Below are 26,981 nucleotides of genomic sequence, written 5' to 3'. Positions count from 1 at the left end.
GAGAGCGGAACAGCTGAGTCTCGGTTGGTAGGGGGAGGAGGTAAGCAAAGAAGAACAGCCTGTGGCGGAGGGGGCGACGCTGTGGTGGGCGGGTGACTGGAACAGCCGCCAGAGCCGTCACCTCTCGCGGGCGGGGGGCGGACCCACGAGCCGGCGCCATCGCGGCGGGGGAAGGAGTGAGTAGCCGCAGCAGGGAAGAGCCGGCGCCGTCGCTGCCCGCGGAGGGAGGAGTGCGCGGCGGCCAGGAACAGCCGGTGGAACTAGCCTGGGAGCCGGCGGCGGCGGCTGCTCAGTGATCACGGCGGAGCGAGGAGGGAGCGATCGCAGGCCGAGCCCCGGCGGAGATGGAGCGGAAGAGGTGGGAGTGCTCAGCCCTCCCGCAGGGATGGAAAAGGGAAGAAGTGACCAGAAAGTCGGGGCTCTCAGCCGGCAAGAGTGATGTCTATTACTATAGGTGAATGTGCCATGGGGGGGCCATGGGGGGCCGCCCGCCCTGCCGCAGCCATGCGTTACTCTAGGTGAATGTGCTATGGGGCCCGGGAGCTGCCCTCCGATGTCTGTTGCAATGCGTGAAGGTACAGTAGGTGGTCTGGGGGGAACCCCTGCCCCGTCACATGTCTGTTACTATAGGTGCTGTAGGGCCTGAGGGGTACAGCGAGCCTGTCCTCCCTGGTCCACCTATATCTATTACTATAGGTGAATGTACTATGGAGGGTATGGGGGGAAGCATCTGCCCTACCAGCGATCTCTGTTACTATAAGTCAACGTGCTCTGGGGTTGGGCACCCACCCTACCACGTTGTTATAGGTAGCAGATGGCACATTTTTCTGTAGTAATAGACACCAGTGTGGCTGGGTGGGCAGCCCCCCAATACCCTTTTTCTGCACTGCTGTCTGTTACCTTAGGTTAATGTGCCACAGGGAGCCACGGGGTCCAGAGTAATAGCTTGCTATAGGTGCATGTGCTGTTAGAGCCCACTGAGTTGGGAGAGTAGGGGGAAGAAAGGCTGACCTACTAATGCCTGTCACTGTAGGGAACTGTGCCATGGAGGTGGATGCTGCATGAAGAATATGGGATCTTAAGGCGATGCTGATGGTGTTATCAGTTGCTATATGTGAATATGCTGTAGAGTGGTTGCAGAGTGGGCCATTGTGTCCGGGGAGGGGCTACATGCCCTGTCACAGTGATATCTATTTCTGTAGGCAAGCCTGTTATGGGATCTATGGGCGGCGGGGGGGGGTTGTCAGAAACCATTTGCCCTGCTTCCGTGATGTCTGTTACTAAAGATGAATGTGCTATAGGGTCCTGGGGGGGGGGGGGGGGGAGGCCTCAACCTGCTCTGTTAGCATGGAATCTATTAATCTATTACCATCAGTGAATGTGCTGTTGGGGGAAGCATGTGGTATGGATGAGCTGCCCACTCTGCCAGAATCATGTATATTAATGTAGTTGTATGTGTCACATGTCTGTGGGTGGAACATAGTGCCCACAAGGAATTCACAAAAGGCAGTACCACTGCTCCCAGGACCTGCCAAACCTGCCAAGATGATGTCTGATAGTTGTAGTGGAATAGCTGTGCGGGGCAGGGAGGGTGTTGTGCAGAGCTGGAGGAGTGCAGCATGAGTTCACCTACTGCACTGAGCCGGCAGATAGGAATTTTGGCCCTGAAGGGTAAGGAGATGTACACCATCAACTTCTGCAAAATCATAGGTTTCAGTTTTAAAATCTAACCATTATGGCTAAGAAGAGACCTTTCAAACTTAGACTGAGTATAAATCAATGCAATGTCATCTTCCTGAGTATATAGATTGAAAATGTCAGCCCTTCTATTGTTGCTCATAGTTTCTGCAAGAGAAAGAAAGACCTATTTTTAGTAGTTTGAGTTTGCTGCTCAAAATGTGTGAGATATACCGAGGAGTTCAGGAGCCTGAGGGCTGGGCCTACAAAATTAAAGCCATATACCATTTGTCTACAATGAATTTTCCAGATATGTCAATTTGCAAAAGATAGAAGGTATAATACGACTTTTATGCAATAACTAAACTTTTAGTTACTGTTGCATTCTGCATTACTAAGGCCAGGTCTATACTTCAAATTTAGGTCATCCTAACTGTGTTTCTTAGGGTTGTGGAAAAAAACGCACTGCTGACCTAACTCCCGGTCTAGACTTAGCTACTGCCTCTCAGAGAGTTGGATTAACTACAGCGATGGAAAAACCCCTTCCACCATTGTAGGAAGTGTCTACATTATGGCACTATAGCTGCAGCACTGTAGTACCTATAGTGCAAGGGTGGGCAAACTTTTTGGCCCGAGGACCACATCTGGGTATGGAAATTGTATGGCGAGCCATGAATGCTCATGAAATTAGGGGTTGGGGTGCGGAAGGGGGTGAGGGCTCCGGCTGGGGGGTGAGGGCTCTGGGGTGGGGCCAGAAATGAGGAGTTCAGGGTGCGGGAGGGTGCTCTGGACTGGGACCGAGGGGTTCGGAGGGTGGGAGGGGGATCAGGGCAGGGGGTTGGGGTGTGGGAGAGGCCCAGGGGTGCAGGCTCTGGGCAGTGCTTACCTCAAGCAGCTCCCAGAAGCAGCGGCATGGTCCCCCCCTCCGGCTCCTATGTAAAGGCCGGCCAGGTGGCTCTGCACGCTGCTGTGTCCGCAGGTGCCACCCCTGCAGCTCCCATTGGCCATGGTTCCCAGCCAGCGGGAGCTGTGGGGGCAGCGCTTGGCGCAAGGGCAGCGTGCAGAGCCCCCTGGCTGCCCCTACGCATAAGAGCCAAAAGGGGGATGTGCTGCTGCTTCTGGGAGCCACGCGGAGTGGGGAAAGCTGATCTCACTCCCTGGCTGGAGCGGGGCAAGCCCCGGACCCCGCACCCTAGCAGGAGCTCGAGGGCTGGATTAAAACATCTGGAGGGCCAGATGCAGCCCCCAGGCCGTAGTTTGCCCACCCCAGCTGTAGTGAGAGAGAGCCCTGGGACTTGTCTGCACTTGAAACACTACAGCGCTGCAGCTGCACTGCTATAGCACTTCAGTGTGGATAATTCCTGCTCCAGTGAAAGGTGTTCTCCCATCAGCATAGCTAGATTAACAGAAGAATTCTTCCTTTGACCTAGTGCTGCATATACGGGGGCTTAGGTCCACTTAACTATGTTGCTCAGGGGTGTGGATTTTTCACAGCCCTGGGCCTGAGCAACATAAGAGTGGCCATACTGGGTTAGACCAGTGGTCCGGCCAGCCCAGTATCCTGTTTTCCGACAGTGGCCAATGCCTGGTACTTCAGAGGGAATGAACAGAACAGGCAATCATCAAATGATCCATCCCCTGTCATCCACTCCCAGCTTCTGGCAAACAGAGGCTAGGGACATTCAGAGCATGATGTTGTATCCCTGCCCATCCTGGCTAATAGTCATTGATGGAGCTATTCTCCAGGAACTTACCTAGTTCTTTTTTGAATCCTGTAATAGTTTTGGCCTTCACAACATCCCCTTGCAAAGAGTTCCACAGGTTGACCATGCGTTGGGTGAAGAAGTACTTCCTTTTGTTTGTTTTAAACCTGCTGCCTATTCATTTCATTGGTTGACTCCTAGTTCTTGTGTTATGTGAAGGAGTAAATAACATTTCCATATTCACTTTCTCCACACTAGTCAAGATTTTATAGACCTCTATCATATTCCCCCTTAGTCGTCTCTTTTCCTAGTTGAAAAGTCCCAGTCTCATTAATCGTTCCTCACATGGAAGCTGTTCCATAATCCTAATCGATTTTGTTGCCCTCTCTGTACCTTTTCCAATTCCAGTATATCTTTTTTGAGATGGGGTGACCAGATTGTATGCAGTGTGCAAGATGTGGGCATATCATGGATTTATATAGAGGCATTATATTTTCTGTCTTAATATCTACTCGTTTCCTAAACACTCCGTTAGCTTTTTTGACTGCCCCTGTTAATTGAGTAACTGAGTCGATTTCATTTTCTAATGTAAACCAGCCCACAGTGTGGGGGAAAATACTCATGTCACTTTTAACACCTCTGCATTTTCTGACATTTGTTTAGCTGACAATTTGTGTGTTCACAATATGTATATTGTATATGTATAGTTCCAGTAATTGTTCATGGAAGTTAGATATTCAATTGTGCACCAAAATGATTGGAATACAAGCTCTTTGTGCCATCATTAGACTTAAGAATTAACACTCAACTGATTTGAATGGTGGTGGCAGTTAGTACATCTCTGAAGTGCTCTTCAGGATAAGAGGATTGTACAGTAGTTTTGTCTTTGGAAAGTTTTCTCTGTAATCACGAGTTAGAAATTAACTCTTTACATAAAAGTTTCCCTTTTGCAGAAGGTGAATCTGTTTGTGTGGGGGGGAGAGGGGTCAGAAAAATGCATTCCACTCTCCAGAGTAAGCCTGGGATTGGGTGTCTGACATTACTAGTCAAAGTCTGGTTGGAAATTAGGCTCTCCCCTAAGCATGTTTCATGGATGGAATTCTAGCAGCAACCTCCCACTTCCCAGCAGCCAGTTGTGTGGGGGCTGGGTTTCTCACCAGGGTGTGGCTTGTGACAGAGTAGTGACTTCAGAAAATAAAAGAACTGAGAGAGCAGCTGTGTCCACTTTTGTAAGAGCTCTTTTGGGGCCTAAATGGAGCAAAGTAATATTGAGAGCAGGGAATGGTTCACCTGCAAATGGTTTCAGGCACTGCCTGCAATTATAAAAGTCTCACTTTGGAGTCCAGGAAGAGAGAGAGTGATCAGTTTTGTTACGAGAGAGATTCCTCAGAAGCATTTCCTTTTAAGAGTTTTGTCTAGAAAGGCATTCCCCAAACAATTCTGTATCTGTCAGCCCCATAACATTAATTTATTTGGGGTTTCTTGCCTCCACAGTGCACCAACCAACGTTCCTATAAACAAACACAAAAAATCAACCCAATGGGGGGGCAGGGGGGAGGAGATATACTTTTGGTGTAATTCTTCTGAGAAATACCTCTCTAGGCAAAAACTCTGGTAGCCCTTCACTCCCAAAGTGAGGCTCTTATAATGTCACACGTGAACCATGCTCTCCAGTTATTCCACTGTAAATAGGTCTCACAAGAGCTCTTATAAAAGTGGACTTGGCTTCTTTAGTTCACTACCCTGCTACAGATCTGCCCCTCATCTTTTTTTATTTATCTGTAGGCTAATGGGTGTATAGTAACTTGTTAAAGCCTGGGTGAATGTGCCCTATGGGTTATTTGAGTGCAGGGGGTTCAAGCTACATGAAGTCATTGGTCAGAATGAGGCCTATTACTAAGGAGCAGGGGGCACCCACTGCATGGATCTGCTAGCAAGAGTGCGTTACAGTTTTACTATAGGATATGTGACTGTAGGAGCTTGGCCATGTAGGGGGCGCCAGTGCACTGAGCAGAAGAGAAATGTCCATAGGAGAATAAAGAACAGGAGTACTTGTGGCACTTTTAGAGACTAACACATTTATTTGAGCATAAACTTTCGTGGGCTACAGCCCACTTCTTCAGATACTTAGAATAGAACATATAGTAAGGAGATATATATACATACAGAACATAGGAGAATGTGTCATTAAATCCATGAGGGGCTGTGGGTATTCTCAGTAGTGAACTGGAAAAGGTTATACCTGTTACTATAGGTGAATGTCCTAGCATGAGGGGGAGGGGAGTTAACTACTACTGAACTGAGCTACTAGTGGTGTGCAGTTAGAGAAGGGAGCCCTGAGGGAGCATTAGGCGTGGGAGGAATTGTGGAAGAGGCAGGTGTGGGGCACGTAACCATTGTACCCAGTTGTCTCTGTAGCCAGTGATGATATTTATTACTGTAGACGAATGTGTTGTTAGGGACAGGGGAAGCTGGAGAATAGGGGTCACCCAGTACCCACTGCAATTTATGAGTCGTCTTACCAAATGAAATATACCTTCAGAGGTGGAGTGTGCTGGAAGGCAGAGATATAGGGGAGTACTGAGCAGCCACTTTTAGCTAGCAAGAGTGATGCCTACTACTAGGGATGAATGTGCCAGGGAGGTGGCATACAACACCTAGTGAGCTGAGTGCTCAGAACGTCGTGTTCACAAACATACAACTGCTGCAAGAGATAATGACTTTGACTGTATATACTAAAGAACTTGAATGCACAGTCTGAGGATGACAAGTTGTAATGCAGCAAGTGCAAGAGGAGGAAAGAAGCATTTTATGTATTGTAACACGCGGTGTAAATAAAATCATTTTTGTGGCTTTCTGTTTCTCAGGTCGGGTGTGTGTGTGAGGCTTTAGCAGATGCATCTGGTCACAGTTTGCACCCAAGTTCCGGTCTCCCATTTCCTTAAAAAGCAGGCAAGCTGTGTCCTTTGCATTTCAATCAAGTTCTATGAATCTCTGTTTGGTACTGTATATGCTTAAAGGGGAAAGGAGGAGAGGAGGAAACTTGCTTAACAGGAGAGGTGGAAGGGAATGGGAATGAGTTTGAGCTTGCAGTCAGTTCTCTTCTTAAGAATGTAATGAGAATGAAACAAAGGATGAGCTGCACATATAGAGCAGGCACCTGGCAGTTGCTGACCGTTGAATAGGCTGTGATGCATTCATTGTAATCTGCACCCAGAAAGTCTGTGAATAGCTAATGAGACTTTCTGTTTCTGGAAAAATGCTGCCCTTTTTCTGTTTTTGTTAGTGCTGAGGCAAGCCATGGAAGCAGATAATGTGATATACCTTTTGATGGACAAGCATAAAAAATCATTTGTCCCTTTGCAATTCCTTTCTTTTTAGTAGTTGGTAAAGTGCCGAGAAGCCCATCTACAAATTAATTATCACAGTATTATGGCAAGTTACTTGCTGATACTGTAACTTTTTCAGGAAGAGATATTTCCAAACTTCTTAAAACGTCATATCAAAATGTGTATAATTGTTGCCCCTTTGTTTGGGATGCTTCCAATTTGTTTGGTTTCAAAAACATTAATGCTTGGAGAATCTTGAATTTTTTGGTGAGCTGCAAAGGGGAAGGGGAAAACTATGCCTTTTTTGGCTGCTTTGTGATGACACACTTTGTAAAGACGCACAAGTTTTTTTCTTTATAGATTCCATAAACACAGAATTACCACTCCTGAGTCTCATGCCTCCAGAGCAAGTCAAGTGGAAAACTCCACTAGTGCTTAGGGTTTTTTTGACCCTCTGAGGTGCCTGTAGGCTGTCTCAAGGGCTGTGTCCTACTGAGCATGCTCCAGCTACAAGAATCTCTGAGGCCTCCACCAGTTACTTTCTGATTGTGGTTAGTGAATGAGCTTCTCATTGGCTTCCAACTGTTACACCGCTGGCTCTGATCTTTCAGTGCTCTTCAAGCAAGAAAGTAGGTACAGTATCCTTTTTTTGTTTTCAAGTCATATAGTCAGAATAAAAGTTTTTTTTTCAGCACTTAGATGCCTTTTTAGCACTTTGGACCAAGCCCAATATCTTCACCTCTGGGGATTTGGCAAAGAGGCATCTTCAGAACTGTTTTAGGATGCTTTTATAGGCTACTTTCTGTTGTGAGTAGAAATTGCTTCACTCTTCAGGTTTCTACTTAAAATAAGTTGGAGCAGGTGCTAGGTATTGTGTCCTTGGCACAGGATATTGTTCAATACATCTGATGCATACTTGATTCTTTGGAGTCTCAGCCAGCCCCATAATACGTTCAGTTAGTCAGCTCTCTTGCTAACTTTGGTATTTTTGTTCCTCTCATGTCTCAGATCTCTTTAGCAGTAGCTTCTGATGGATAACACCAAATGAGGCTCTCGCCTCTCTTGAAGTGGCAGGTTCCAGCGCAGGTTGTGCCAATTAGTGCCCCAGCTAAAAGTTCAGATGAGAGACTGTCAAGCTCCATTATGGCTGGTGCAGGCACAAAGTCTAGTTTCAAACAGTACAAAGCCTTCAGTGCTAAAATCTGTTATGGAACACCCCTTTTTAAGATGGGAAGATTACTTTTTCAAACATACTCAGCCTTTACTCTTCAAGCATGTTGGGATCAAGAAAACAAGCTGAAACTCCTTCCAGAGAAGTCAGTGTGCCGCAAGCAAGACCACTGGATCTGAGACTTTTGGTTCAAACTGGTCCTTCTGTAAGATTTGTGATATATTTGACTTGTGAACAATTGCCCCTATTGCTGAGAACTCTGATAAAAGCAGGGGGTTATGCTGCTGACTCTTCCATCTTTATTTTGGAGGCTGTCAGGCAGGAGGAAAAAAGGCTGGCTTATTTTCATTCCCATCAGTCAGATCCTAAAGATTGCAAGAGACATAGAGAGAAGAATTCAGGGTGGCTGACATTAAATTTCATGAGGCTATTTCACTTAAATTGCCTTGGTTCTGCCTATGCCCAACACCAGAAGGGATGTTCACTGTTTTGACATGGTCTAGTGTTTTCTTGCTTTGCATCTGACAGTTGAGAGCTTATGGATCCATGGGGGGAATGACCCTGCCAGAGATTCTCCACAGGTTGAGAGTTATCTGTTTTGACTTCATTGACTGCAAAGACTCTGTTCCAAGAGTCTTTGGGGTCAGCCTTGTTCCATCTGGACTGGGACAAAGGATGCCTCTTGTATTCTTGTTTTCATGAGTCTTTTGCGAGACTTCTAGACTGGACATAGTGGCTTTCTCACTCATGTTGGCCCTAGCTTTCCAGGATTTTCAGGGGGTAGATCTGTTTATTCCATCTTGTTCTCTGTGGGATTTCTTTTACTCGTTGCCTTTTCTAGAGTCTGTGGGCTATGACTAGTTGGTCTGTTTTTGCTGCTTCTGTTAGTCATGTGACTGAGGTTCTCATTTCTTCAGATCCTTCTCCCTTAAAAGATGCAAGGAAGTTAATTTCTCCACTGAGAAGGGGTTTTTCCTCTTTGGTTGCCCTGAAAGAAGACCCTTGAGAGGATGATATTGATAAATAGAAGGTGTCTTTCCAATGTGAAGATGACTCTGCTTAGAGATCATTTTATTCCTGCATTGCTGGACTCCTACATCAATTGATCCTGACAAATATAGATTTTCAAGAGATGCTTAACCATTTAGTAGAAACCTTGGAGATCCCAAATTCTGTTAATTAAAATCTCAAATTAGCAAAAACGTTTGAGCCTTTTTGATAGCTTATAGTTGAGACAAAAAAGTAATAATGTTAGTGATTTTAAAAAAACCCAAACCTTAAGATTTGTGATTTAGACCATCTTCTGTTCCTCCTATTGTTAGAAAAACAGATAACTTGCTGTATGTGTCTCAAGTGGATGTATGAGTCTTTGCAGCCTCCATTACTGAACTCTTAGTTTCTGTAGCATACACCAGGTATAAGTCAGACAAACTAAGTCCTCTTCTAAATAAAATAATTCTTAATTTTTTGAAAAATGAGGCTGCTAGACATAGTCATCTGAAATTTTAGCATTTAGGGCATTTTTAAACGGCATAGTACCTAAGGTAGGTAGCTTTGGGATTGAGAATTACCACGCTCTCCTAGCAGACTTTTTTTTAATATGGGGCAAACTGTCATCAATTGCCAACTAGTCCAGTCGATTCATTTCTTCTTGGGAGCATGACTCTTTGTGTGCTGTATTACAGATAATAGCTACAGTTACCATTTGTTGACATGCCTGGCTTAAAATATTTTGCTAGTTGCATTGGAAAAAAGGGGAAAAAGCATCCCCAGAGATCTTGCATCATATTGGGTAATGGATGATCTCTGGGTATAGTGGCATTATGCAATTAGAAGTGGACTTAGAAACTTTTTGCCCATATGATAGATGTGTCCATGGTTGCTATCTTGAGATGGGAAGCCTATGGAGAGGAACTCCATACCCACAAAGCTTGGTGTCTCCATGAACAGTAGATGCAAATCAATGTTTTGAAGATGAGAATGGTCACGTACATGTGCAGGACTTTCAGAGATCTGGGATTCCAAAAGATGGGCTTGGTAACTTGAGTCAGCTTGTTCCACAAAAATAAGGAGGCACTGGGTCATGACTCCTATGTTGGGAACCTCTGCAGATATGGAAGTGTGAGGTTCTGTCCCTGTTCCACAAGATATTCATATTATACTTGGTAGGGAAAGAGAACATGATCATAGACTGAATCAGTCTGTTACAGATCCTCCTGAATAGATGAGAGAGTGGCAGACCAGAACGTAATACATTCAGGGGCACCAGAGGTAGGTAGCTGTCTTCACACTCAGCTGAACAAGAAGCTACCTGTTTTCATACCACTAAGAAAAGCGGTGTTAACAAGAATGGTTTCTCCATCAATGGATTGTGACTTTTCACCAATCTGTCTCGTGGAAATGGTCCTGACAAAGCTCAAGGGACTAAAGTTTGATGATCCTAATAGTCCCAAACAGGATGGCTTTCAACCCTGGATTCTGCAGAAATTGGTGCTAGTCATGTTCATCAACTGTCGACTGAGTGTTTCATCTGGATAGACTGTCAGTGTGTAGCCTATGGGACACGAGAAAGTTCAATATGCACATCAGTGTCTTGGAGTCTTGTGCACTGCGTCTAGCACTCAAGGCCATTCTTCTCCTTGTAGTGGTTCAATTTAAATGGACAAAAGTGCCTCAGGTTCTCCAGGAAAGCTGGGATGTCATCTGATACAAAGGGGATTGGATAACCGCCACTGAAATCTGTTCTGCAAACGCCAATTTAGATTTTAGTGTAAGTGGAATCTTTCCAGGAATAACAGAAGAGTGTGAAGAGCTTTCAAGCGCTGAAGGTTTGGTCCAAATAGATCCAGGATTGAGTATACTGCCAGGCTAGTGAGAGAAGGTAAGCTTGATACCTGGATAATATGACTGAGAGATTTGTTTCTAGCACTGCTGATCTTTTTATTTCATAGAAATATGTGCATGAAAAAGTTACCTGCCCTTTATAAGCTGTAAACATGCATGCTAGCATATTAGCTTTGTTGCACTGAGTCTGAGCGATGTGGGGGTTGGGTGTTACTAGGCGTGTAAATGGGCTGAAGATGTAAATTGCCTGTGTATGCAGTTGGTGACTCCATATGTGGTATTGTCCTCCACCTGGCTAGAGGGGAAACTAAGGTTTTGATTGCTACTGGTGATAAGGATGCTGGGGAATAAATGTGAGAAGTCTACTGAATGATGAGCTGTATGTATTTTTGTAATGGACAATGCTACATGGAAATGACTTTCTTTTCAAAACTTCTTGTTTCTCACAATTTCGCATTGGTATAGCTCTGTTGACTTCAGTGGGTTTACTTCTGATTTTCACCATTATAATTGAGGCGAACCCAGCCCATTGTTTAGTAACTCATTACAACCATAAGTTTGTTTTATATAAAAAACAAGAAAGCAGTTGGGCCAATGGATGCACACTTGCCTGGCTGTTGTCCATCACATAAAATCAAACATTTAAAAGTGCATCTTTAATGCAGTGTCTTTCAAAGTTTTGATTTGTTCTATTGTTAATTAAAATGAAAGGTGTGGGTTTTTTTTTTTTTTTTTTTTTTTTACTTTTTCCCTTTACAGATTGTTAGCTTCTTATTTTCTTGGCTCCTAACCTGTTCCATAATACTTTATTGTGAAGATAAGAATCAAACTGAAATCAGAAGTTTATTATTAAAACTGTTTGAGTCACAAAGAAGAAAAAAAGAATTGTGCTGTGAAGATCATGCTGCTGTTCTAATGTAACAGTTTCATGAAAACTAATACTTGGAAGCTGACATACTTTTGCATGAACCAGTGGGTAATGAGTTGGAAGCAGAATGTTCAAGATCAGGTTTGGTCCTGGTATAATTTGGGTGCCTCCTGTAAACGTGAACTGAATTTGGCCATTGATGTATAGAACAGGTTAACATGTTCTTCCGCTCTCCCTTCCACAGTTAACTGTAAGAGGGAGAAGATGAGTCTACTACTAGGCCATATCCATATAGAGTGAGGAGTGAGTTACTCTTGGATGTCCAGTATCCTCTCTTCCTGTCACAAAGGGAATAATCTAGTGCTTTTTAATTAATTTATTTATTTTTGGGGTAGTGAAACTAACATTGGTATCAGCCAGAGCTCAGGAAGTTTAATTTCTCTCTCTGTTCCCTCTGTGTTTTTCTCAGCCCAAGTGGGAAGAAGTTCCGAAGCAAGCCTCAGCTGGCCCGTTACCTGGGGAGCTCCATGGACTTGAGCACTTTTGACTTTCGCACAGGCAAAATGCTGATGAGTAAGATGAATAAGAACAGACAGAGGATGCGCTATGACTGTTCTAACCAAGCCAAAGTAAGAATAAGTTACAGTGCAAGGTTTCCCCTCTCCATCTGTTTGAGTTTTTGGTGTATTACTGTTGGTTTTGGGATATTGTTTTGAGAACTTCACACACAGATTTAGCCTTTGAATTAATGCTTGTATGTGGGAGTTGTATGAGACAGATGTCATGATATCTGGGTACTAGACATACTGGTAGGTAGATCTGGTCTAATTAAAACTGATTCACAAATATTTTCATTAATAAGAGTGTTGAGTTGGACTTTGCTATGGCAAAAATGTTTTTTCTTTTCTTTTTTTTGTTTTGAATCTTTAGGGTAAACCTGACTTAAACACCGCACTCCCTGTCCGACAGACAGCCTCAATCTTCAAGCAGCCTGTCACTAAGATCACAAATCATCCCAGCAACAAAGTGAAGAGTGATCCCCAGAAAGCTGTGGATCAGCCCCGCCAGGTGAGCTTTGCAGTGCGGCAGCTTCGTTCCCAAAGCTAAGAAAGCTTCATGTGTGTTAATCATTGAGGGGCATAAAGATAACCCTCCTATATAACAGTGGGTAAATGTACACTGGCACTTTGTTGTATTTGAAATGTTGGCAGGGGACTTCAGTGTCATGGAACCTGTTACAAGTTGCTTACTTCCTAACCCTGTTAAAAGCATTCCATTATATAGTGTAGACATGACTTTAACTGTGTTTTATAACTGGGCTGCAGCCTTTGTCAGATCTTAAGCTTCATCATGGTTAAAGTGGTCTGGTGGTCTGCCCTACATATTGGACCAATGTTTAACCAGTTTTAGGGACAACTGTATTGTAATTAGATCCCGTGTCATGTATTTTATAGTCTAGATAGGGCCAAAATTCTGAAGGCTCACACTCTTCTAGTACAGATCACTATCTGGTGTCTGTTGCACATGGCAGAGATTGCAGCCCCCTCCCCTTCCCTCCCCCCCAGCCTCTCTTTGTGACTTTGGTGTCTCAGGACCATTTAACTCCCCTAAGGTTAGAAATTCAGTCATCTCCTAGAATACTTGGTCATGACCTGAATGCCAGTATTAACAGCCAAATCCAAGTTGTAGTTTCACTTACGATACTGTGTATTTGCAAACTAGAGGAGACATACAAAGGAACTCCATCTCCTCTAGCCGATGCTACAAAAAACTGTGTGTGTGTGTGGGAGGGGCATTATGTAATGTTAGAGGTGGATAGTGGTAAAATAAATCTTATTTGTTAGAAACAGTCTCTGGCAGGCATTCTCATTTCTTTCCTGTTCCATGGAATTGGCAGCCTGTCCCCTCAGCAGAGCTTCATTGAGTCCTTTGCTGTAGTAAGTCCATCTGTTTAGTTCTCTAGAAACTAGGTGCTCAGTGTCATTATCAAGTTCAGACACTGCCAATTGTCAGTACACATTACATACAACTGCAAAAGTGGGTATATTACACTATATATATATATATATATATATATATATATATATATATATATATATATATATACACACACTCAAAGGGGTAATTAATAAAAAAAAAATCAAATTTTATTTATTTATTTTTCAAATTTCCTTCTGCACAGTTGAGGAATTTCAAAATCTTTTCTATTTAACCTCACAAGTATCATCTTGAAGTAAGAATTATGATGCATTTAAAAGAAATTCTGCCCTCAATGGGTGTTTTTAAGTAAGATGATGGGTGTGTTTTCCATGTCCACACTGTTGACTCTAACCATATTTTACACTGGTCTGTTCTGATCCACTTCATTTCTCTTTGTATTTTTATAACAGCATTGTCCAGAAGACATATAAAGGTGGTTTTGAGGCTACCTGCATTTGTCCGATTTACTATCTCGTACCCAACTAAACATGAGAGTGCTGGTGCAAGCTCATTATCATTGTGGATCTTTCTATTCACACTCTATCTTATCCATCTCTAGCCCTCTGCTCTACTACATATCCAGCAATCCTTGCAAGCGCTAGATCAAAGTTTCCTAATGCTTTACCCATAGCATTTTCTCCATTCTAGCTTTGTTCAGGCTACCCTTAGTCTTCATTCTAATTTTGGAAATAATGCCCAGGCCTCTTAAGTATCTGGCTTTATAACCCTTTGACTTGAAAATTATGGACTAGAAATTGCCTCCTGTGATTTGCTCTGCTACTTAGAAGCTGAGAGCATTATTGTGAAAGATCAAGGAGAAGTAATTTCGACTGTGTCACAGTTTGGGTCGTCTTGTGGTATGAGGTGGGTGGAAGACTTGTGGATTTGTATGGTCCTTGGCTGGCTACATGCCATGTTGTAGTTCCCTAAAGCCTAGATGAAATAACTGTTCTGCAGCAAAAAGCAAGCGTAGTCAGGCAAATTGCTATAGTCCTGTAGCTATCCACTGATGTCTCTGGATTGTGATTTGAACATGGACCCAGCTGTAATATTGCCACTTCTTACCAGATAGATTGGGCGATGCCTTCTGTAACTGAAAAGCTTTGTTCCAAAAGCAACAGTTAACTTTTGCTGATGTATCTGTTGATTAAACTATTGCAGTCATTTTATTTAGTCTTTATCCTGGCTATGACTTGAATCGCTCTACCCTCTTTCTTTAAAAGTAACCTCTGAAGCAAAGCTGGGGAAGAATTCTCTGGAATCTGCTAAAGAGCAGATTGGTGAGTCAGCCAAAAGGAATACTTACCCAAAAAATACTGCCCCATACCATTTGCACTTAAATGAGGTGATGCCAATATTAGCTTACTGTCCTAGTGGCAAAGAAGATTGGAAATAGCAGAATTGAGGCAAGGGGGCAACTTTTTTTTAAAGCCAGTAAATCAATACAGAAATATTGTATTTGTTCTTCCAACCTTGGAGCTGTTTCATTGATTAACTGATGGTAATGCAAACTATTCCCTCCCTGCAGACACATCTGGGCCCCTCTTATAGTATCGCCAGACATATCCACTCCAGTTCTCAGCTCCATAGTGTGCCATGGCAGGCAGGTGTTTTGTTGTGTTGTCAAGTGTGTTTCTATGTTGTTTTGCATGAATGAATAAATGTTTCCTTTGTTAGCTCTTCTGGGAGAAGAAACTAAGTGGACTGAATGCCTTTGACATTGCAGAAGAGCTGGTGAAAACAATGGACCTTCCAAAGGGTTTACAAGGTAATTAGATCAAGCTTTTAACTATAGGCCTAGCACTGTTGTATTAGCTATATTTTGAAGATAATGTGGGCTTAATCCACTTGCTGTCAGGTGTTTAGCACTCTGTGGGCAAGTCCCAACTTCAGAAAGAACTGGCTATGACTGGGGTCAGGCTTAAATTCAGTGTACTTAGCCCTGAGGGGCATTGAGGGACAGTAGGAGAAAGTGACATGTCACTCAACAGCATCTCTTGTACTCAAGTTAATTAAGGAACTCTTTTGATAGGTCCCGAAGGAAGTTTCAGCCAGCCATCCTTGTGGGAGGATAGCTGTAATGGAGTGACAGTCCTCAAGGCTTAGACTGGGATGCGTAGGACACCTGGGAAAAAGAAGAAAATGAGTGTACCATTTTAAAATATAAAGGAATTGCTATGCCATTGCGTCAGCAGGATCTGTTTAATGTGGGATGCGTAGAACAAATGTGCTGACTTTTATTAAAGTATCAGTGCACAGCTCTGCCACTTATAAAATAAAGAATGCAGCAGCCTGTATTATTTTTAGTTATTGCTGTTAAGTTGGTAGAAATTACAGAATTTTTCTCGCTTTAGGGGTTGGACCTGGTTGCACAGATGAAACTCTCCTGTCTGCTATAGCTAGTGCCTTGCACACTAGCACTATGCCCATCACTGGACAGCTCTCTGCAGCTGTGGAGAAGAACCCCGGAGTTTGGCTAAACACCTCGCAGCCGCTCTGCAAAGCATTTATGGTGACGGATGAAGATATTAGGTATTAACAAGAAATGTCACTGGTTCTTTGCTTTCGGAATGGTTTTTGGGCGTACAACAGTTAATGCCCTTTTTATCAAAGCTAAGCTTATACCTGATAGAAGAGTATGGCTCAATGGGTTTATTTGATAACTTGACACACTAGTTTAAAGCAATTAACTTGATTTCACAGGAAACGAAAGAAAAGAACATTAGCTCTGGCTATTGTGTTTGGACTAGGTTAATTTTACCTCTTCCATCTTTTGAGGAAAGAAATACTTGGTCACCCTGGTAGAGGATGACATTGCAGATTTCTGCTCTTCTCTAGGCACCTATTACTTTTAATCGCCAAAGAACAGGCCCAAGGGAGCTTCGAGCAGAGCCATCAGTTCTACTAAATTTCATGCTCCCAGATAATCATGCTGTGTGAAAGTGGTGTGTGCTATATTAAGTCATGACCAAAACATTGACTCTGAACTCCAGCTACACACTACTCAGAAAAAATGCTTCCCTGTTTGCATGGCAGTAGCAATCCTTACTGCAGTACTGTAGATTTATAGCAGATCTTCCAAGGCAGCAGCTGCCTCTGGTGGGGAAGGGTGTGCATGTGTGCAAATTACCCTTTTTGTATTTCTGCAGAACAATATTTTCATTGGAGTAAGATTTTTCTCAAAATTTTAAAAACCGGCAGTTGCTTACTTTCTCTTTCTTTTCTTGACCTTTTGTATAAATGTAACAGTGTCCCCGAAGAAGTCATCTTCAGTTATTGAAGGGACCTCTGATTCTAAAAGCTTTGACTGCTTGAGCTAAAGGACCAGGTCCATTAGCTCAAAAATAGTAGACACATAAACTGTTGTTGTTGTTTAGCTACTAGAGGGGGATAAAGAGCCCCATTAGCATGTTAATATGGGTTACACAAGCCCTGGTAAGATGAATTTGGATCTTTTCCCATTGGATCAGAGAGAAGTGTGATTCGCTCCAGAACTCCTTCAAATGCAGATCTTTCAGCTTTGGAAACTGAAAGCCTGTATTAAAGAAGGAAACAGTTCAAATTAATATAGAGCTAGGTGCAATCCCATTTGCCTGAAAATACCATCTCTCAGGGTTCTCACTCAAAGGCCTAGCTCCTTAGTATGAGACTGATAATAACTAGCAGGACTTTCCTAGCCCTTAAGATGACCCTTCTGTGCAGCAGTAGTAGAGTAGAAGGTGATGCAGGCCCCCTGGTGGTGAGAATTATCTGTGCTGGGGATTCCCATCCAATAGGGCAGAGGTGGGCAAACTATGGCCCGTGGGCCACATCCAGCCCGCGGGACCCTCCTGGCCTGGGAGGCTAGCCCCTGGCCCCTCCCCTGCTGTTCTCCCTCCCCCACAGCCTCAGCTCACTGCGCTGCTGGCGCAATGCTCTGGGCGGCGGGCTGCGAGCTCCTGGGGCAGCACAGCTGCAGAGCCCGGCCTGACCCGGTGCTCTGTGCTGCGTGGTGGCGACGGCATGGCTGGCTCCAGCCGGGCAGCGCAGCTGTAGCACCGCCAGCCACCGGTGCTCCAGAGAGCGCGGTAAGGGGGCAGGGAGCGGGGGGGGGGTTTGGATAGAGGGCAGGGGAGTTTGGGGTGCTGGTCGGGGCGGGGAACGGGGGTTGAATGGGGGCAGGGGTCCCTGGGGGGCAATCAGGAATGAGAGGAGGGGTTGGATGGGGTGGCAGGGGGCAGTCAAGGGCAGGGGATTCCGGGGGCAGTCGGGGGACAGGGAGAAGGAGTGGTTGGATGGGGCAGGAGTCCGGGAGGAGGGGGGGGGCGTGGCGGATAGGGGATGCGGACCGGGCCACAACCCCCTCCCCTAACCGGCCCTCCATACAATTTCCAAAACCCGATGCGGCCCTCGGGCCAAAAAATTTGCCCGCCCCTGCAGTAGGGAATGGCTCTGTTTTGAACCAGCTGAAGGAAAAAGGTGTGGGAAACTCCTTGCACATCAGCTCAGTCTCAAAGGCAGAAAAAAAAATTACATCCTCTCAGAGCAGAGGTCCCCAAAATGTGGGGCATGCCCTAGGGGGGCATGGAGGAATGTTTGGAGGGAGGCACAGCTGGGGGCCCAGGCCGGGGCCCAGTCCAGTCCCCATGGGGGCGAGGAGGGAGTGCCACCCAGCTCCGTTCCTGGCCCTGGCCCCCCCTGTGCCTGGGGGCAGGCGCAAACAGGGATAAAGGGGGGCATGAGGTAAGAAGTTTGGGGACTACTGTCCCAGAGGAATGTTTCTGGCTGAGTCTTCCACCCTCTCCATGGAAGATTGGTGTTGGAAGAGGGCCATGTCCAGTAGGAAGCTTCTCTTTACCTATAATGCTGCACCCCAGATTCCTGAGCTACAGCATTGAAATTCATTTGGACGGAGGCTACAGCCCTTTGCATTGTGGACTACCAGGCTTTCATGGCAAAAACTCAGGTGGAGCTGTGGAAGAACACCTCCACTCTGGGCAGTTTTCTTACTCAAGAAAAATGCCATGAGATAAAAAGCTAGTTCATAAGGGTGTAGAACTGACCTGACATCATGTTTGACTGACTTTGGGGAAGGGTCTTTGGAGTGGGCTGCTGCCTCAGAATATGGGATGACTGTATGCTTGCTCGGTTGTGGATAACCGGTTTCTATAGAAGGTCCTTTGAAAGTTTGAAAACCTGACCTACACAAGAGAATAACTTGTTTGGTGAGCAGATGGAGGCTTCTTTGCAGAGGGCAAAGAGGACAAGGACCACTTGATATTCTCTTGGGCCTGTCTCACACCCTAGGTCCTTTATAGCAGGGGGTTGGGACCCCTCAGGGGGTCATGAGGTTATTACGTGGGGGGTCGTGAACTGTCAGCCTTCACCCCCAAACCCCGCTTTGCCTCCAGCATTTATAATGGTGTTAAATTAAAAACACTTTTTTATATATTTATTAGGGGGGTCGCACTCAGAGGCTTGCTGTGTGAAAAGGGTCACCAGGACAAAAGTTTGAGAACCACTGCTTTATAGGAAAGAATGGAAAGACTCCTACCTCAAAAACCATCTTTCACAGAAGTTCAATGGAATAGCCCTCTTCCTCAGTATCAGAAGTTGAAGGGTCTTCAGTCCCCTTTTAGTGCGCTCTAAAAACTGAAAGATTTTTGCAAGGGTTCAGAGTGTTTAGCAAGCCTGCTATTGACAGTAGACTGCCAGGAATTCGCTGCCAGAGGCAGCGTGGGAGCTATTTTACCATCTAGGGTCATTAGTCACTTTAGGTGTACAGGTCCTGAACATTGTTGCTGGGGGCCACGAGATCAGGTTTTCAGAAAACTCCATTGCCCATTACAAAAATTGTCTCAGGCTGTTCAATATTTGGAAGAGGTGCTGTAGGAAAGCCAATTCCTCTTGGCAGAGGGTCATCGAGCCTATTCCAGTAGACAAAAGAGAGAGAAGGATATATTCTAGATGTTGATAGTCAAAAAGGTAGTCCTGGGCTCAGTCCTATCCTATATCTTGGGGACCTGAATCAATAACTGGTCAAAGAAAAGTTGTAGAAGGTTACTCAGGGAGCCATTATGCCTCTTCTAGAGGGAGTTGAGGGTGGTCCTCTAGCACTAAGGACCATCCGAGATTTGAGATATAAATAAAAAGCGATTTTGGTGCAATCAGGCTACCATGTTTTACATCCACCAGCAGGGAAGTGCTGGGTCGTGCCTCCTCTGTCAGTAAGTTCTTCATGTGAGAGAGTAGGTTGTATTCCACAAGATGTTCCTAGTTATGTACTTGATAAGGAAGGAGAACATAATTGCAGGCTAATTGATTCCTGGTATTTTCCTCCAGTGGAACACTGAAGCTGGATCTCTTTGCCACTTAGATAAAAAGCCTTCTCTGTATGGCACTAAGAGAAAATTACATCAGCAAGGGATGATTTCTCCAACCACTGAGGAAGGGAAACCTGTTCCCTTTGGCTGGACAATAGAACAACAATGTATTACTCTAGCATATCAGGGAGAGAGCACCTAGCTTGGGATAGAGAGAGGTCCCATCTTGTACATTTGCAGAGCTGCCAGCTGGTCTTTGGTGCACACTTTTTCCCAGCACTATGCTCTTGTGCATGCTTCTAGAGCTAACGTAGCCTTTAGTGATGCTTTTCTATGGTCCCTATTGAATTCTTCTCCTCAGCATCCTCCTCATTCATTGGGGTACTGCTCAGGAACTTCCTGTCATGGAACATCCACAGGGACAATAACTCAAATGAGAGGTTACTCATCTTGTACAGTAACTGGAGTTTTTGAGGTGTTTTGTCCCGATGGATGCTCTGCAATCTGCCATCCTTCCCCTCTGCTCCAGAGTCATTCTCTCTCGACTTCATGGTTGAGAAGGAACTGGAACAGCGACAGGTCTGACCTTCCCTATGTACCCTTCTGCTGGAGCACAAGGATGTGTAGGGTGTAACCATGGACTTACAAATACTGCTGACAGAATCTCCGATCCGGCGCGCACAGGCGCATGCACATCCTGATATGGAGCACCCATAGGAGAAAAACATCTCCAAATTCTCCAGTTACTGTACAAGGTAAGTTAACCTCTCCTTTCTATACTGTTGGCATTGGCTTTGCTATTTCTACTTGTTGCAACTTTGCAGTCCTTTTTTTCTTTTGGGGACATGTCTCAAGCTTCTTGCTCTCTAAGAGGTGAGACTGCTGCATAGAATGGTATCTGCAGAAAAGAGAAAATTACTTGCCTTGTAATTCTGCTTCATTGATGATATCGTATAGGATTCTCATTCATCTGCCTATCTCCTCAGAATGTGGAGGTTACTTTTCTTTTGAGGTGCCTTTTTCTGGAGTGCATTTTTATCTGATGTTTTCTTGCTCATTCCAATGAACTGACTGGAACATTCTGAAGGCAGCATTTGTACTCTGAAGGGCTGGAGCATGCTGACTAGTAGGGATGGCTTTGTACTATTCTGATGCCTTAGAGTCAAAAATCTTTAATAGGGAAGTTCTGCCAGGTTCAGGCCTAAGGGACTAAAAACTAGGAGTGAGAGATCCTACAAGATCTTTATAGAAGAAGAATTGTAAGATAAATAGTTAGCCTTTGTTTGGCAGCCATGGACAGTGACAGATGTGGTTTAAGTGAGTGAAATGTAATTCTTCTCCACAACTCAAGCTTCTGACCTGTACTTAAATACTGGCTGCAGTGACTGACTAGTATGTCTGACTGGCCTCTTGTTTCCTTGTAAGTTACACTGAAAAGCAGAAGAAATTGCTTTTTCCTCTCTATGCCCTGCTGTTATTAAATTCCTCTTCTGGCCATCCTCGGCTGTTCACTCCATGCACTTTGGTTTGTACTCATGTCCATTATATGTATGGCTACAAAAATAGTGGGACAAGCACCTTTTTTATTCAACAAGTTTGAGGATTAAATTGTCCTTGTCTAAGACACTTTTAAAATTGTCCCTAGGCTGGCTGATGTGCTTCTCTTGCCCAGTAGAGGAAAGTTAAACTCGTGCAAGCCTGTCGTGTGCTGAAAAGTCAAGGAAACATTAGATTCTGGGTCTGACTTCCATTTGCAAAAATACCTCAGATTCATTATGCTGAGCTCTGGCATTGTCCTGCTGCCTCTTCTCTGATGTTTGTGGATAATGAGTACATATCCTTTCTGAGGAATGGCTCTGGATCTGGATTCAGTTTTTTGTGTACAAGGGGATGTGTGTCAAGTTATGTTGTCTTAGGTCTGATGAGCCAAAGAGTTAAAATCCTTTGGGTGTTTACTTCATTGTTTGCTGTATTGTAAAATGAAGATGCCAAATACCTCAGTTGTTGGATTTTTGCAAAATAAGGCAGTTACAGAATGTAAATTGTGATAAGACTCTTTATACCTGGAATATAATCAATCCATTCCTCTTCTTTCAAAAGTCACTGTCAGTTATTACTGCTTCTTCCCCTATCTCACATTTCTCCTCAGAGGGCCTTAACATCCTTTTCTGTCTGGTAAACGTCTGTGCTTCTCTTCATCTCATACATGCAGGGAAGTAATTAACGTGGCCCATCCAGTTCACATTTTGTGCACCTGCGTCCTCCCTTGGCACAGGGTTGGGAATAGTTAACTGCTGGTGCACCACACAAATAGAAAGTTTATTGACCCATTGTTTGATATCTGCAATGAACTAAATTGGGTGACGTTCTCCAGCAAACATTTTAAGGTAGGTCTGATTTCTGCCTTTAATCTGTTTAGTGTCCTAATTGTATTCCAACCTCTAACTTGAGAAGTTCAGCTGCCAAGTGATTAATGCAGCAGACATGCACACTAAGTAGCATAAAGAATTAAAGAAATAATTGACGTGGCTCCTGGATAAATCTGTGCAGATTTACAAGAGAATATTTGTGTGTGTGTGTGTGCGCGCGCAAAATTAGCAAATGCCAGAATTAAGGTTACCTTTGAAACCTTAATTGAACCTCTTGTGCATATGGATTGTGCTGAGGCAGACACTTGGTATGCCAAATTTCAGCCCAAATGTTTGCCAACTGAAAACAGGGTCATATTATGGGAAGTGTTCGACAAATTTGGTGTTGCTACCAGCTCCACCTAAAATATATGTAAACATGATGTGATATTTTAAAATACTCTGTTTTTGTAGCATCCTACATCACCCTTCTGCAGCCTCACAGCTGAGGGATTTGCACTCCTTCCCTTGAATTTGGCAGCTGTGAAAAGTAATACAAGTATTCATTCTTTCCTGGTAGGAAGCAGGAGGAGCTTGTGCAGCAGGTGCGGAAGAGGCTGGAGGAAGCACTGATGGCTGACATGCTCGCCCATGTGGAGGAAATAGCAAGGGATGGGGAAGCTCCTTCAGAGAAGGAAGGGGGTGATGAAGAAGGGGAGGAGGAAGAGGAGGAACAAGACCATGACCAGGAGATGGAGAATGTATAGTCCAGGTAATGGTAACTCTGACTCTTACCTCCTTTCTCACCTTTCAGCTTGAACTGAATAGAACTGTAGTGAGGAAGAAAATGTATCCAAAGGGAATCTTAAAATTGGCACTAAATTCTTCTCCAGTATGCACACTAAAGGGGGGTAGGAGCTTCTTTTAACATACGTAGGTTTAGTTTGGATCTTTGAGCTGTTGTTTAGTTTTTAAACCTTATCTCACAGGCTCAATTCTACACGCATGGTGATGGTGACCTGGAAGTTGTGGCAGGGAGGGGTGGGATTGATGTTAATGTTAATGTTAATGTGAAAGTAATTTGGGGGGCTTAATTCTAAATTGACAGGAGTCTCTGTCAAAACACCATCACAACTGAGATTAATCCCCTTTGGATGTTCTTAGCAGAGAAGCTAGGTGGTCCCTCTAGGCCAGGAGTGAGATACTTTGGTGGAGACATATATGGAGTGAGCTTGCATTGTTACTGACTATTCTGTACCTATTCTTTGGATCAAATAGAGGATTTTGTTCTCCCAGATTGTCACTTGGTACTTATAACACGGCTGCTACTCTGAAACCAAGATATGTGGGTGCATTTTGAAGGAATACTATTTATTCCATAATCAGCTGTTTTAACTAATATTAATTTTTTAAAAATCAAGCAGTGGTTTTATCTTCAACTCTTAATGTGGTGTCAACCCAAGATACTTCATGGATCTTCATTTAGTGTATGATATGCACTGCAATACCCAAACACAATAAGCCATGTTATGGAAAGAAAGCTGACATTATTTGTGTTCTCTTGATGTATTGCTTTGTTACAAGCCTAGCCAGGAGCCATATGTTAAATTTATGCACTGAGACAAAAACAGCACTCAATGACTATTTAATGTTTGATCATTTTAAGTTATATCCCAGGAAAAGCAACCAGTAATCTGTCATTGAAATGAGATAGCCAGTATCCTTGCGGCTTTGTTACTTAGACTGTCGACTTGTGGGCTTCTTAGGCAAGAAATAAAAACTTAGAGGAAGACGAGCCTTAAAATGAACAAGAGAAAAAAAGAAAAAGCCCCCCTTGGAGGCAGTGACAGTTGCATTTGAGTGCCATGTAGGATCAGGAGTGACCCTTTGTTTTTCCATACTTGGGAGGCTAATCATTATGATGGGACTTGTGTGGCCTATGGAAGATGCTGTCTTATATTTGGGCTCCCTCCTCTTCCTTGTGTTGCCACTTGGATTAACTGTAGCCTTATTTGAGCACTCCATACCTTTCGGTCCTTTCTGGTGAAACACTCCAGCAACAGCAGCCAGCCAGATAAGATAACAGACTACCATGGTGAAAAGCTGGGGCCAAAGAGGCAGTCGTGTTGAAGATCTAGATGAGACCTCGCCCTGATCCTTAAAGAGACCACTTACTACAAAAATGTAAAAGTCCCTGATGATTTACCAAGTGTTTCTCTCTGCTTCTTTCTTCCAGGGAGTTCCATCTAAGAATTCCTAGTCTAAACCCTATCAGCAGGGTCAGCACAACTATTTACAAAGCCAAGAGTGTCTGCAGACTAAATTGCACCAACCATCCAACTGTACCTTTGAGCATGTTTGATGTCCACTTCAGGAAAAAGTTGAGAAGCTGATTGCTCATTAATTGCTGGGTATTTTTGAAGATGAACTTAACTAAACTACACTTCCCCCTTCTTTTCTAAAGGGCCAGGGGAATACAAAAGTGTGAAGGGGAATAAAGGAATGCAAAAGTGGGGGGAGAGCTAAAACTTGAAACCAAATTCCCTCTTATTCATGGGTCAATGATACAATGGGGTCAAATTTTTCCAGACTTTTCTATCTTAGTACTTTTTAACAGTGACCTAGAGAAACAATTTTTTTCTCTCACCTGACACACACGGAGGGCAAGAGAGATGCTCTTTCACTCCTTGGCCACTTTGCTGTAGGCTACCAGTTTGTACCAGACTGTATGTTGTAGATTGTCATTCCGTATGTAAATTCAGGTCACTGAATTTCATTTTCCTCTTAAGACCAGATAGGACTTGATGAGTAGTCCTAAGAGATGAAAAGTTGGTGCCTCTTCCACTTCAGGCTGCGATGAGCTTGGAAAGTTACACTCTATGAATCAGTTTTGTATCAGTGACAACCTGTTTCTATAATTAGTTCCAACACCACATTGAATGCTTTAGTTGCCAATACTTGGCATGGAAGCCTGTGTGTGTCCAAACATAGCTCATTAAGAGTTTCAGAGCTAAGTATATCAGTGTGTAGTATGAATATTCAACTTTTGGTGTAAGTCTGGTTGGAGACACCTTCGCAGCTAAAAATAGAAGGTACAGTATGACTCATTTCTGGCCAACAATGAGGAAAATTTCCTCCTCTTTTCTGGTGCCAAGCACTCCAATCTCTGTTTTAGTATGTGTGGAGTGAAGGGAGTCCATTTCCATAGATTTGTCTATACATCTGCACGTGAAAGCAGTAATGTTCTGACCTCTTTTAAAACAAGAAAGGCAAAAGTTTTTGACTTTTCTATAATTAATATCTAAAAATGAACCTAATGCTTTTTATTGAGCATTGACTCTTTCTTACTTGCATGTGCAGTGGAGTGACCAGCATTCTTTGTCCAACAGTGAAATGATGTGAAACCTGCCTTAATGTGTTCATAAGTTTTTTGGCTTCACCGTGGGTACCTTGAATTATTCCTCAGTCTCTTCTTGTGCAAGTAGTGAGGGAAACTAGTGATGGGTGAAAATTAATCATCCGGGAAGGGTGGAGTGAGGAGATAGCGAAGATCTGAGTTTATAGATTGAAGAAAATATCCATTTGATTGCAAATTCTTTTTGTCTTAGGGTATCCATGCATAATTTATGCCTGGAAGTGTCCGCTGAGAATATATAAAAGATGGATTCAAATATTGCACCTCTAACCAGTTGTATGAGTTGCTGGTATCCCAAAATTTGGGACAGAAGTAGCTCCCCAGAGCCTCTGTCGAATAGGAATGTTTAGCAATAACAGTGAAGACCCAGGGGCATTTCCTGGAAAGTAATGACCACCTTTGGGAGTAGTTCTACTCAAGCCACTGGGTTGGTTGAGAAATATCCCATGTCAAAGTGACTGATGCTATATTAACCCTTTCCTTTAAAAAATTCCACAGGATTGTTGCTCATTTGGAGTACTACAAGAAGGCTGGATTTGTATTTTACTGCTGCTGTACTAGGCATTGCTTTGGCAATGGTACAGCTGCCAGTTAGAATTGTTTTCATTTTTAAACAGTCTGTTATGGTTATTATTCTGTAAACCTGTCCTCCTGTAACTCATTGTGTTCAATTAAATGTTTCTTGCAGAAAGAAGAACTTTTCTAGTCTGTGTCAGCCCCTGATTTAAATATCTGTGCTATGCCATTGCAAGCTGTCCTTAAGCTTTGCATTGCATTTTGAGATCTTTTTTTTTTTTTTTTTTTGGAATCTGAAGGAGGGAAATGCCATGTAAAAGATGTAAAAAACTGATCCTTATTGCAGTGTACTCCCATGCCTTCACTGTGGATGAGAGACTAGCAAGGTGTCCTAAGAACTTCATTATGTGGACTGCATCCACACTATATATATGTACTACCTATATGGCCCTGAGGATGCCACATGGGCCGCAGCTCTGTGCTGATTGGGCAGCAAGCGGGCCGCAGGTTGAGAACCACTGCTGTAACCTATAGTAGATTCTTGTTCCTTTAGACCTCATTACTCTTGTTCTGCATTGCATGTAAGGAGGGCAGGTAGGAAGTTGCCGTGAAAATACTTAATTTTCTTGAAATTCTGGTACCATGTAGTGATTACCATATTCTTCTCTGTAGCATGAATATAAAGTTTTTCCTTACATGTATATGGTGTGAGGGTTGGGAGGAGATTCAAGAAAGCAATCTAAATATCCCAGATCATTTGAAAGTCAAGTGAAACCACTGGGAGGACCATTTCTTTTCTCTCCCCCATATGACCCATCTCCCATTGGT

General features: G+C 43.7%; 1 protein-coding gene across 1 annotated transcript; it reads left to right on the top strand.

Moving 5' to 3' along the window:
* Positions 1-297: 297 nt before the first annotated feature.
* Positions 298-26,325, top strand: MBD3 (methyl-CpG binding domain protein 3). Its single transcript, XM_065422034.1, has 7 exons — positions 298-454; positions 12,062-12,221; positions 12,523-12,660; positions 15,250-15,340; positions 15,927-16,104; positions 22,803-22,994; positions 24,459-26,325. Exons 1-6 carry the CDS (start codon positions 345-347, stop codon positions 22,987-22,989), a joined length of 864 nt encoding a protein of 287 aa, XP_065278106.1. The 5' UTR covers positions 298-344; the 3' UTR covers positions 22,990-22,994; positions 24,459-26,325.
* Positions 26,326-26,981: the final 656 nt, after the last annotated feature.

Source organism: Emys orbicularis, chromosome 24, assembly GCF_028017835.1.
Source record: "Emys orbicularis isolate rEmyOrb1 chromosome 24, rEmyOrb1.hap1, whole genome shotgun sequence".
NCBI lineage: Eukaryota > Metazoa > Chordata > Testudines > Emydidae > Emys > Emys orbicularis.
The sequence above is the reverse complement of the archived record's forward strand: the minus strand, read 5'-3'. Positions and strand labels throughout refer to the sequence as shown.